The sequence below is a fragment of the Oncorhynchus masou genome, chromosome 7 (genome assembly GCF_036934945.1).
Source record: "Oncorhynchus masou masou isolate Uvic2021 chromosome 7, UVic_Omas_1.1, whole genome shotgun sequence".
NCBI classification, from domain to species: domain Eukaryota; kingdom Metazoa; phylum Chordata; class Actinopteri; order Salmoniformes; family Salmonidae; genus Oncorhynchus; species Oncorhynchus masou.
The window spans coordinates 5,039,985-5,049,984 of NC_088218.1; the positions used below are offsets into that span (position 1 = coordinate 5,039,985).

The 10,000-nt window shown below is 47.7% G+C and overlaps 1 protein-coding gene across 1 annotated transcript in view; it reads right to left on the reverse strand.

The window, feature by feature from the left end:
- Positions 1–10,000, reverse strand: part of LOC135542929 (dystrophin-like) — a gene marked incomplete at its 5' end in the record, with an annotated part of 841,859 nt that overhangs the window by 44,994 nt on the left and 786,865 nt on the right. The window contains 2 exon segments of the mRNA XM_064970064.1: positions 649–709; positions 1,056–1,119. Coding sequence (XP_064826136.1) covers positions 649–709; positions 1,056–1,119 — 125 coding nt within the window.

A 10,000-nucleotide genomic window follows, 5' to 3' on the forward strand; every position in this document is an offset into this window, starting at 1 on the left:
TACACACTGAAGAAGGCTGTAAAACTGAAATGTCTGTGTACGCTATCCCGGATGCAGCAAAACAAATTCTAAACATAAAATAATGAAGTAAGCTTTATGCGACATATTTTTGAGTGCAAACCCTCTTTGTCTGAATTTGGAGGGTTTTACCCAGCAGCCAATCTTTTGGGAGAGCTGCATGGTTCTCTTTGATTAGGACTAGTTCCATCCAGGAACCAGCAGACAGATACACCCTATCTTATCTCAGATGCCCCACACCACTAACAGTCTGCTAGATAGTGACAAGGTGGAACGGAGAATAACAGAGTTAACAAAGTTAACCCTTGAGTTATTGATTCAAGAACACCAACACCAACCTATGATGTCCTCATTTGTTCTGTTGGTCAATAAGTTCACCGCGTTCTGATGAGGGACGCTATCATAGAAGTCTGGCTTTTTCTGCCCATTATCTTCATTATCTTCAACAGGACCTCATGATGTCAAAGTTAGGACTTATTTATTCTCACAAGCATTAGTGTGAAGTTATTGGTGAAGTTATTGGTGAAGTTATTGGTGCATTTAAGTTCCAGACACTACTATTGTTGCTAGGTTGTGTTACTCTCAGCAGACAAACAGCAGTAAACCTACAGCTAGGCACAAGGTACTCACTTGATGTAGTAGGGCACGTTATTGGGTGAGACCGCCTGCTCAAATGGACCTTGAACAGAACCTGTAGACAGTGACAGGATTAGAAGAGTCAGGGATGACAAGGATAAATCCCTGCCAGAGGAGCTCTGTCTCAACGTGTGTACAGCCAGACATATGGATGTGGTTCTGTTGATTTCACTGTATATATTCTGTCAGTATTTACTAAGGAATCATGTATGTCTTTACAGAATCAAGACGGTATGTGTGTGTGTGTGTGTGTGTGTGTGTGTGTGTGTGTGTGTGTGTGTGTGTGTGTGTGTGTGTGTGTGTGTGTGTGTGTGTGTGTGTGTGTGTGTGTGTGTGTGAGTAAGTGAGTGAGTGAGTGAAGTTGAGTGAAGTTGAGTGAGTTGAGACAGACAGAAACTCACCCTGCAGAGAGCCAAAGTCCCTCTGAGCATCTGTCAGCTGCTTCAGATGGTCTTTGATGGAGATCTGAGAAGAGAGGAGCCAGAGAGAGAGAGGAGGAGCCAAAGAGAGAGAGAGAGGAGGGATCAGAGAGAGAGAAAAAAAAGGAGAGAGAGATGGGGGAGGAGGAATATATTGGGGAGAGTGATATGAGAAGAGATTGGGGAGAGAGATAGGAGAAGAGATTGGGGAGAGAGATAGGAGAAGAGATTGGGGAGAGAGATAGGAGAAGAGGTTGGGGAGAGAGATAGGAGAAGAGGTTGGGGAGAGAGATTGGGAAGAGAGATAGGAGAAGAGATTGGGGAGAGAGAGAGGAGAAAGAGATTGGGGAGAGAGAGAAGAGATTGGGAGAGAGAGAGAGGAGAAGAGATTGGGGAGAGAGAGAGGAGAAGAGATTGGGGAGAGAGAGATAGGAGAAGAGATTGGGGAGAGAGATAGGAGAAGAGATTGGGGAGAGAGATAGGAGAAGAGATTGGGGAGAGAGATAGGAGAAGAGATTGGGGAGAGAGATAGGAGAAGAGATTGGGGAGAGAGATAGGAGAAGAGATTGGGGAGAGAGATAGGAGAAGAGATTGGGGAGAGAGAGATATGAGAAGAGATTGGGGAGAGAGATAGGAGAAGAGATTGGGGAGAGAGATAGGAGAAGAGATTGGGGAGAGAGATAGGAGAAGAGATTGGGGAGAGAGATAGGAGAAGAGATTGGGGAGAGAGATAGGAGAAGAGATTGGGGAGAGAGATAGGAGAAGAGATTGGGGAGAGAGAGATAGGAGAAGAGATTGGGGAGAGAGATAGGAGAAGAGATTGGGGAGAGAGAGGAGAAGAGATTGGGGAGAAGATAGGAGAAGAGATTGGGGAGAGAGATAGGAGAAGAGATTGGGGAGAGAGAGGAGAAGAGATTGGGGAGAGAGATAGGAGAAGAGATTGGGGAGAGAGATAGGAGAAGAGATTGGGGAGAGAGATAGGAGAAGAGATTGGGGAGAAGAGATAGGAGAAGAGATTGGGGAGAGAGAGATAGGAGAAGAGATTGGGAGAAGAGAGGGGAGAGAGAGGAGAAGAGATTGGGGAGAGAGATAGGAGAAGAGATTGGGGAGAGAGAGAGGAGAAGAGATTGGGGAGAGAGATAGGAGAAGAGATTGGGGAGAGAGAGAGGAGAAGAGATTGGGGAGAGAGATAGGAGAAGAGATTGGGGAGAGAGAGAGGAGAAGAGATTGGGGAGAGAGAGAGAGGAGAAGAGATTGGGGAGAGAGAGGAGAAGAGATTGGGGAGAGAGAGGAGAAGAGATTGGGGAGAGAGAGAGGAGAAGAGATTGGGGAGAGAGAGAGAAGAGATTGGGGAGAGAGAGAGGAGAAGAGATTGGGGAGAGAGAGAGGAGAAGAGATTGGGGAGAGAGAGGAGAGAAGAGATTGGGGAGAGAGATAGGAGAAGAGATTGGGGAGAGAGATAGGAGAAGAGATTGAGGGAGAGGGGAGAGAGAGGGAGAAGAGATTGGGGAGAGAGAGAGAGAAGAGATTGGGGAGAGAGATTGGAGAAGAGATTGGGGAGAGAGATAGGAGAAGAGATTGGGGAGAGAGAGATAGGAGAAGAGATTGGGGAGAGAGATTGGGGAGAGAGATAGAGAAGAGATTGGGGAGAGAGATAGGAGAAGAGATTGGGGAGAGAGATAGGAGAAGAGATTGGGGAGAGAGATAGGAGAAGAGATTGGGGAGAAGAGATTGAGAGAGATAGGAGAAGAGATTGGGGAGAGAGATAGGAGAAGAGATTGGGGAGAGAGATAGGAGAAGAGATTGGGGAGAGAGATAGGAGAAGAGATTGGGGAGAGAGAGAAGAGATTGGGGGAGAAGAGATTGGGGAGAGAGATAGGAGAAGAGATTGGGGAGAGAGATAGGAGAAGAGATTGGGGAGAGAGATAGGAGAAGAGAAGAGAGATAGGAGAAGAGATGGGGAGAGAGATAGGAGAAGAGATTGGGGAGAGAGAAGGAGAAGAGATTGGGGAGAGAGATAGGAGAAGAGATTGGGGAGAGAGAAGAGAGATAGGAGAAGAGATTGGGGAGAGAGATAGGAGAAGAGATTGGGGAGAGAGATAGGAGAAGAGATTGGGGAGAGAGATAGGATAGAGAAGAGATTGAGAGAGAGAGAGGAGAAGAGATTGGGGAGAGAGATAGAGAAGAGATTGGGGAGAGAGAGAGGAGAATAGATTGGGGAGAGAGATTGGGGGAGAGAGATAGGAGAAGAGATTGGGGAGAGAGATAGGAGAAGAGATTGGGGAGAGAGAGGAGAAGAGATTGGGGAGAGAGATAGGAGAAGAGATTGGGGAGAGAGATAGGAGAAGAGATTGGGGAGAGAGATAGGAGAAGAGATTGGGGAGAGAGATAGGAGAAGAGATTGGGGAGAGAGATAGGAGAAGAGATTGGGGAGAGAGAGATATGAGAAGAGATTGGGGAGAGAGATAGGAGAAGAGATTGGGGAGAGAGATAGGAGAAGAGATTGGGGAGAGAGGAGAAGAGATAGGAGAAGAGATTGGGGAGAGAGATAGGAGAAGAGATTGGGGAGAGAGATAGGAGAAAGAGATTGGGGAGAGAGATAGGAGAAGAGATTGGGGAGAGAGATAGGAGAAGAGATTGGGGAGAGAGAGAAGAGATTGGGGAGAGAGATAGGAGAAGAGATTGGGGAGAGAGATAGGAGAAGAGATTGGGGAGAGAGATAGGAGAAGAGATTGGGGAGAGAGATAGGAGAAGAGATTGGGGAGAGAGATAGGAGAAGAGATTGGGGAGAGAGATAGGAGAAGAGATTGGGGAGAGAGAGAGGAGAAGAGATTGGGGAGAGAGATAGGAGAAGAGATTGGGGAGAGAGAGAGAAGAGATTGGGGAGGAGAAAGAGATTGGGGAGAGAGATAGGAGAAGAGATTGGGGAGAGAGAGAGAGAAGAGATTGGGGAGAGATAGATAGGAGAAGAAGATTGGGGAGAGAGATAGGAGAAGAGATTGAGGAGAGAGAGAGGAGAAGAGATTGGAGAGAGAGAGAGAGGAGAAGAGATTGGGGAGAGAGAGAGGGAGAAGAGATTGAGGAGAGAGAGAAGAAGAGATTGGGAGAGAGAGATTGAGAGATTGAGAGAAGGATTGGGAGAGAGAGGAGAAGAGATTGGGGAGGAGATAGGAGAGAGATTGAGGAGAAGAGATTGGGGAGAGAGAGAGAGAGAAGAGATTGGGGAGGAGAAGAGATTGGGGAGAGAGATAGGAGAAGAGATTGGGGAGAGCGAAGGATTGAAGATAGAGATTGGGGAGAGAGATAGAGAAGAGATTGGGGGAGAGAGGGAGAAGAGATTGGGGAGAGAGATAGGAGAAGAGATTGGGGAGAGAGATAGGAGAAGAGATTGGGGAGAGAGATAGGAGAAGAGATTGGGGAGAGAGATAGGAGAAGAGATTGGGGAGAGAGATAGGAGAAGAGATTGGGGAAGAGATAGGAGAAGAGATTATGGGAGAGAGAAAGAAGAGATTGGGGAGAGAGAGAGGAGAAGAGATAGAGAGATAGGAGAAGAGAAGAGAGATTTGGGGAGAGAGATAGGAGAAGGGCTTGGGGAGAGGAGAGGAGATTGGGGAGAGAGATAGGAGAAGAGATTGGGGAGAGAGAGATAGGAGAAGAGGGGAGAGAGATAGGAGAAGAGATTGGGGGACAGATAGGAGAAGAGTGGGGAGAATAGTGAAGGGATTGGGGAGAGAGATAGGAGAAGAGATTGGGGAGAGAGATAGGAGAAGAGATTGGGGGTGAGAGATAGAGAAGAGATTGTGAGAAGGGAAGAGATTGGGGAGAGAGATAGGAGAAGAGATTGGGAGAGAGGGAGAAGAGATTGGGGAGAGAGATAGGAGAAGAGATTGGGGAGAGAGATAGGAGAAGAGATTGGGGAGAGAGATAGGAGAAGAGATTTCCAGATGAGATAGGAGAAGAGATTGGGGAGAGAGATAGGAGAAGAGATTGGGGAGAGAGATAGAGATTGGGAGAGAGAGAGGAGGTGAAGAGATTGGGGACAGAGAGGGAAGAGATTGGGGAGAGGATAGGAGAAGAGATTGGGGAGGAGATAGGAGAATAGATTGGGGAGAGATAGGAGAAGAGATTGGGGAGAGAGATAGGAGAAGAGATTGGGGAGAGAGAGAAGAGATGTGAAGAGAGATTTAGAGATGATGGGGAGAAGAGACAGGAGGAGATAGGAGAAGAGATGGGGAGAGAGATAGGAGAAGAGATTGGGGAGAGAGATGAGAAGAGATTGGGGAGAGAGATAGGAGAAGAGATTGGGGAGAGAGATGGAGAAGAGATTGTGGAGAGAGATAGGAGAAGAGATTGGGGAGAGAGATAGGAGAAGAGATTGGGGAGAGAGATAGGAGAAGAGATTGGGGAGAGAGAGATAGAGAAGAGATTGGGGAGAGAGATAGGAGAAGAGATTGGGGAGAGTGACTGAGAAGAGACTTGGGGAGCATAGTCTGATTGGGGAGATCTAGGAGAAGAGACTGTGACTGGGCTTTAGAAGAGATTGGGGAGAGAGATGGAGAAGAGATTGGGGAGAGAGATAGAGAAGAGATTGGGGAGAGAGATAGGAGAAGAGATTGGGGAAAGAGATAGGAGAAGAGATTGGGGAGAGAGCTATGGAGAAGAGATTGGGGAGAGAGATAGGAGAAGCTTGGGGGAGAGAGATAGGAGAAGAGATGGGGAGAGAGATAGGAGAAGAGATTGGGGAGAGAGATAGGAGAAGAGATTGGGGAGTGATTGGGGAGAGAGATAGGAGAAGAGATTGGGGAGAGATAGGAGAAGAGATTGGGAGAGGTGGTGGTGAGTGACTGACTGAGAATAGAAGCAGAGGAAGAGATCTGAGAGAGAGATCTAAGAGCAGAGAGAGTGACTGAAGCTTGAGGAGAGAGAGATAGGAGAAGAGATTGGGGAGAGGAGATTCAGAAGATGGTGAGGAGACAGAGAGAGGAGAAGAGATTGGGGAGAAGAGATGTCTGTTAGAGAGATCCAGATTGAGGAGAGAGAGCAGAGCAGAAGAGATTGACTGGGAGAAGAGATTGGAGGAGAGAGAGCTAGAAGAGATTGGGGAGAGAGAGATAGGAGAAGAGATTGGGGAGAGAGATGGAGAAGAGATGGGGAGAGAGATAGGAGAAGAGATTGGGGAGAGAGATAGGAGAAGACTTGGGGAGAGAGATAGGAGAAGAGATTGGGGAGAGAGATAGGAGAAGAGATTGGGGAGAGTTAGGAGAAGAGATTGGGGAGAGAGATGAAGAGATTGGGGAGAGAGATAGGAGAAGAGTTGGGGAGAGAGATGGAGAAGAGATTGGGGAGAGAGAGAGATATGAGAAGAGATTGGGGAGAGAGATAGGAGAAGAGATTGGGGAGAGAGATGTGAGAAGAGATTGGGGAGAGAGATAGGAGAAGAGATTGGGGAGAGAGATAGGAGAAGAGATTGGGGAGAGAGATAGGAGAAGAGATTGGGGAGAGAGAGATAGGAGAAGAGATTGGGGAGAGAGATAGGAGAAGAGATTGGGGAGAGAGAGGAGAAGAGATTGGGGAGAGAGATAGGAGAAGAGATTGGGGAGAGAGATAGGAGAAGAGATTGGGGAGAGAGATAGGAGAAGAGATTGGGGAGAGAGAGGAGAAGAGATTGGGGAGAGAGATAGGAGAAGAGATTGGGGAGAGAGAGGAGAAGAGATTGGGGAGAGAGATAGGGAGAAGAGATTGGGGAGAGAGATAGGAGAAGAGATTGGGGAGAGAGTGTGAGAAGAGATTGGGGAGAGAGAGGAGAAGAGATTGGGGAGAGAGATAGGAGAAGAGATGGGGAGAGATGGAGAAGAGATTGGGGAGAGAGATAGGAGAAGAGTTGGGGAAAGAGATAGGAGAAGAGATTGGGGAGAGAGAGATAGGAGAAGAGATTGGGGAGAGAGATAGGAGAAGAGATTGGGAGAGAGATAGGAGAAGAGATTGGGGAGAGAGAGGAGAAGAGATTGGGGAGAGAGATAGGAGAAGAGATTGGGGAGAGAGATAGGAGAAGAGATTGGGGAGAGAGAGAGGGAGAATAGATTGGGGAGAGAGATAGAAGAGATTGGGGAGAGAGAGAGGTGTGAAGAGATTGGGGAGAGAGATTGATGAGGAGAGAGAGTGAGATAGATTGGGAGAGAGAGATGTGGAGAAGAGATTGAGGAGAGAGAGAGGAGAAGAGATTGAGGAGAGAGTGTGTGAAGAGATTGTGGAGAGAGAGATGGAGAAGAGATTGGGGAGAGAGATAGGAGAAGAGATTGTGAGAGAGGAGAAGAGATTGGGGAGAGAGAGATAGGAGAAGAGATTGGGGAGAGAGATAGGAGAAGAGATTGAGGAGAGAGAGGAGAAGAGATTGAGGAGAGATTGAGTGAAGAGATTGAGGAGTGAGAGATGAGATTGTGGAGAGAGAGAGAGGAGAAGAGTGAGGGAGAGAGATGTGAGAAGAGATTGGGGAGAGAGAGATAGGAGAAGAGATTGGGGAGAGATAGGAGAAGAGATTGGGGTTGAGATAGGAGAAGAGATTGGGGAGAGAGATGGGAGAAGAGATTGGGGAGAGAGATAGGAGAAGAGATTGGGGAGAGAGATAGGAGAAGAGATTGGGGAGAGAGAGAGAGAAGAGATTGAGAGAGTGAAGAGATTGGGGAGAGAGATAGGAGAAGAGATTGGGGAGAGTGAGATATGAGAAGAGATTGGGGAGAGAGATAGGAGAAGAGATTGGGGAGAGAGATAGGAGAAGAGATTGGGGAGAGAGATAGGAGAAGAGATTGGGGAGAGAGATAGGAGAAGAGATTGGGGAGAGAGAGAGATAGGAGAAGAGAAGAGATTGGGGAGAGAGATAGAGAAGAGATTGGGGAGAGAGAGAAGAGATTGGGGAGAGAGATAGGAGAAGAGATTGGGGAGAGAGATAGGAGAAGAGATTGGGGAGAGAGATAGGAGAAGAGATTGGGGAGAGAGATTGGGAAGAGAGATAGGAGAAGAGATTGAGGAGAGAGAGAGGAGAAGAGATTGAGGAGAGAGAGAGGAGAAGAGATTGAGGAGAGAGAGAGAGGAGAATAGATTGGGGAGAGAGAGAGGAGAATAGATTGGGGAGAGAGATAGGAGAAGAGATTGGGGAGAGAGATAGGAGAAGAGATTGGGGAGAGAGAGGAGAAGAGATTGGGGAGAGAGAGATAGGAGAAGAGATTGGGGAGAGAGATAGGAGAAGAGATTGGGGAGAGAGAGGAGAAGAGATTGGGGAGAGAGATAGGAGAAGAGATTGGGGAGAGAGATAGGAGAAGAGATTGGGGAGAGAGAGATATGAGAAGAGATTGGGGAGAGAGATAGGAGAAGAGATTGGGGAGAGAGATAGGAGAAGAGATTGGGGAGAGAGATAGGAGAAGAGATTGGGGAGAGAGATAGGAGAAGAGATTGGGGAGAGAGATAGGAGAAGAGATTGGGGAGAGAGAGATGGAGAAGAGATTGGGGAGAGAGATAGGAGAAGAGATTGGGGAGAGAGATAGGAAAAGGATTTGGGAGAGAGGAGAGGGAGAAGAGATTGGGGAGAGAGATAGGAGAAGAGATTGGGGAGAGAGGGGTGAGAGAGGAGAAGAGATTGGGGAGAGAGAGATATGAGAAGAGTTTTGGGAGAGAGATAGGAGAAGAGATTGGGGAGAGAGAGATAGGAGAAGAGATTGGGGAGAGAGATGGAGAAGAGATTGGGGAGAGAGAGGAGAAGAGATTGGGGAGAGAGATAGGAGAAGAGATTGGGGAGAGAGATAGGAGAAGAGATTGGGGAGAGAGAGAGGAGAATAGATTGGGGAGAGAGATAGGAGAAGAGATTGGGGAGAGAGATAGGAGAAGAGATTGGGGAGAGAGAGAGGAGAAGAGATTGGGGAGAGAGAGGAGAATAGATTGGGGAGAGAGAGGAGAAGAGATTGAGGAGAGAGAGAGAAGAGATTGAGGAGAAGGAGATTTGGTGAGGAGAGAGATTGGAGAGAGATAGGAGAGATTGGGGAGAGAGATAGGAGAAGAGATTGGGGAGAGAGATAGGAGAAGAGATTGGGGAGAGAGAGTCAGGAGAAGAGATTGAGGGAGAGAGAGATGAGAGAAGAGATTGAGGAGAGAGAGAAGAGAGGAGAAGAGATTGAAGAGATTGGAGAGAGAGAGAGGGAGAAGAGATTGGGGAGAGAGATAGGAGAAGAGATTGGGGAGAGAGAGATAGGAGAAGAGATTGGGGAGAGAGATAGGAGAAGAGGTTGGGGAGAGAGATAGGAGAAGAGATTGAGGAGAGAGATAGGAGAAGAGATTGAGGAGAGAGATAGGAGAAGAGATTGGGGAGAGAGATAGGAGAAGAGATTGGGGAGAGAGAGATAGAGAAGAGATTGGGGAGAGAGATAGGAGAAGAGATTGGGGAGAGAGATAGGAGAAGAGATTGGGGAGAGGAGAAGAGATTGGGGAGAGAAGATAGGAGAAGAGATTGGGGAGAGAGATAGGAGAAGAGATTGGGGAGAGAGAGAGGAGAAGAGATTGGGGAGAGAGAGAGAGGAGAAGAGATTGGGGAGAGAGAGAGAGGAGAAGAGATTGGGGAGAGAGAGGAGAATAGATTGGGGAGAGAGATAGGAGAAGAGATTGGGGAGAGAGATAGGAGTAAAAGAGAGTGTTTCATTATGCCACAGGAAACAGGAACAGGTATAGTCAGAAAGAGGAGAACAGAGCTGGGCAGAGGAGAGAGATATGAGAGAGGACAGACAGAGACACAGTTCACTACACTCCTAGAAATAAATGTGCTTCCTAGGGCCTAAGAGGGTTCTTCGGCTGACCCCATAGGAGAACCCTTTAAATAACCTTTTTTGATTGCTCTCTTGGTTCCAGATATAATCCTTTTGGGTTCCATGTAGAACCCTTTCTAC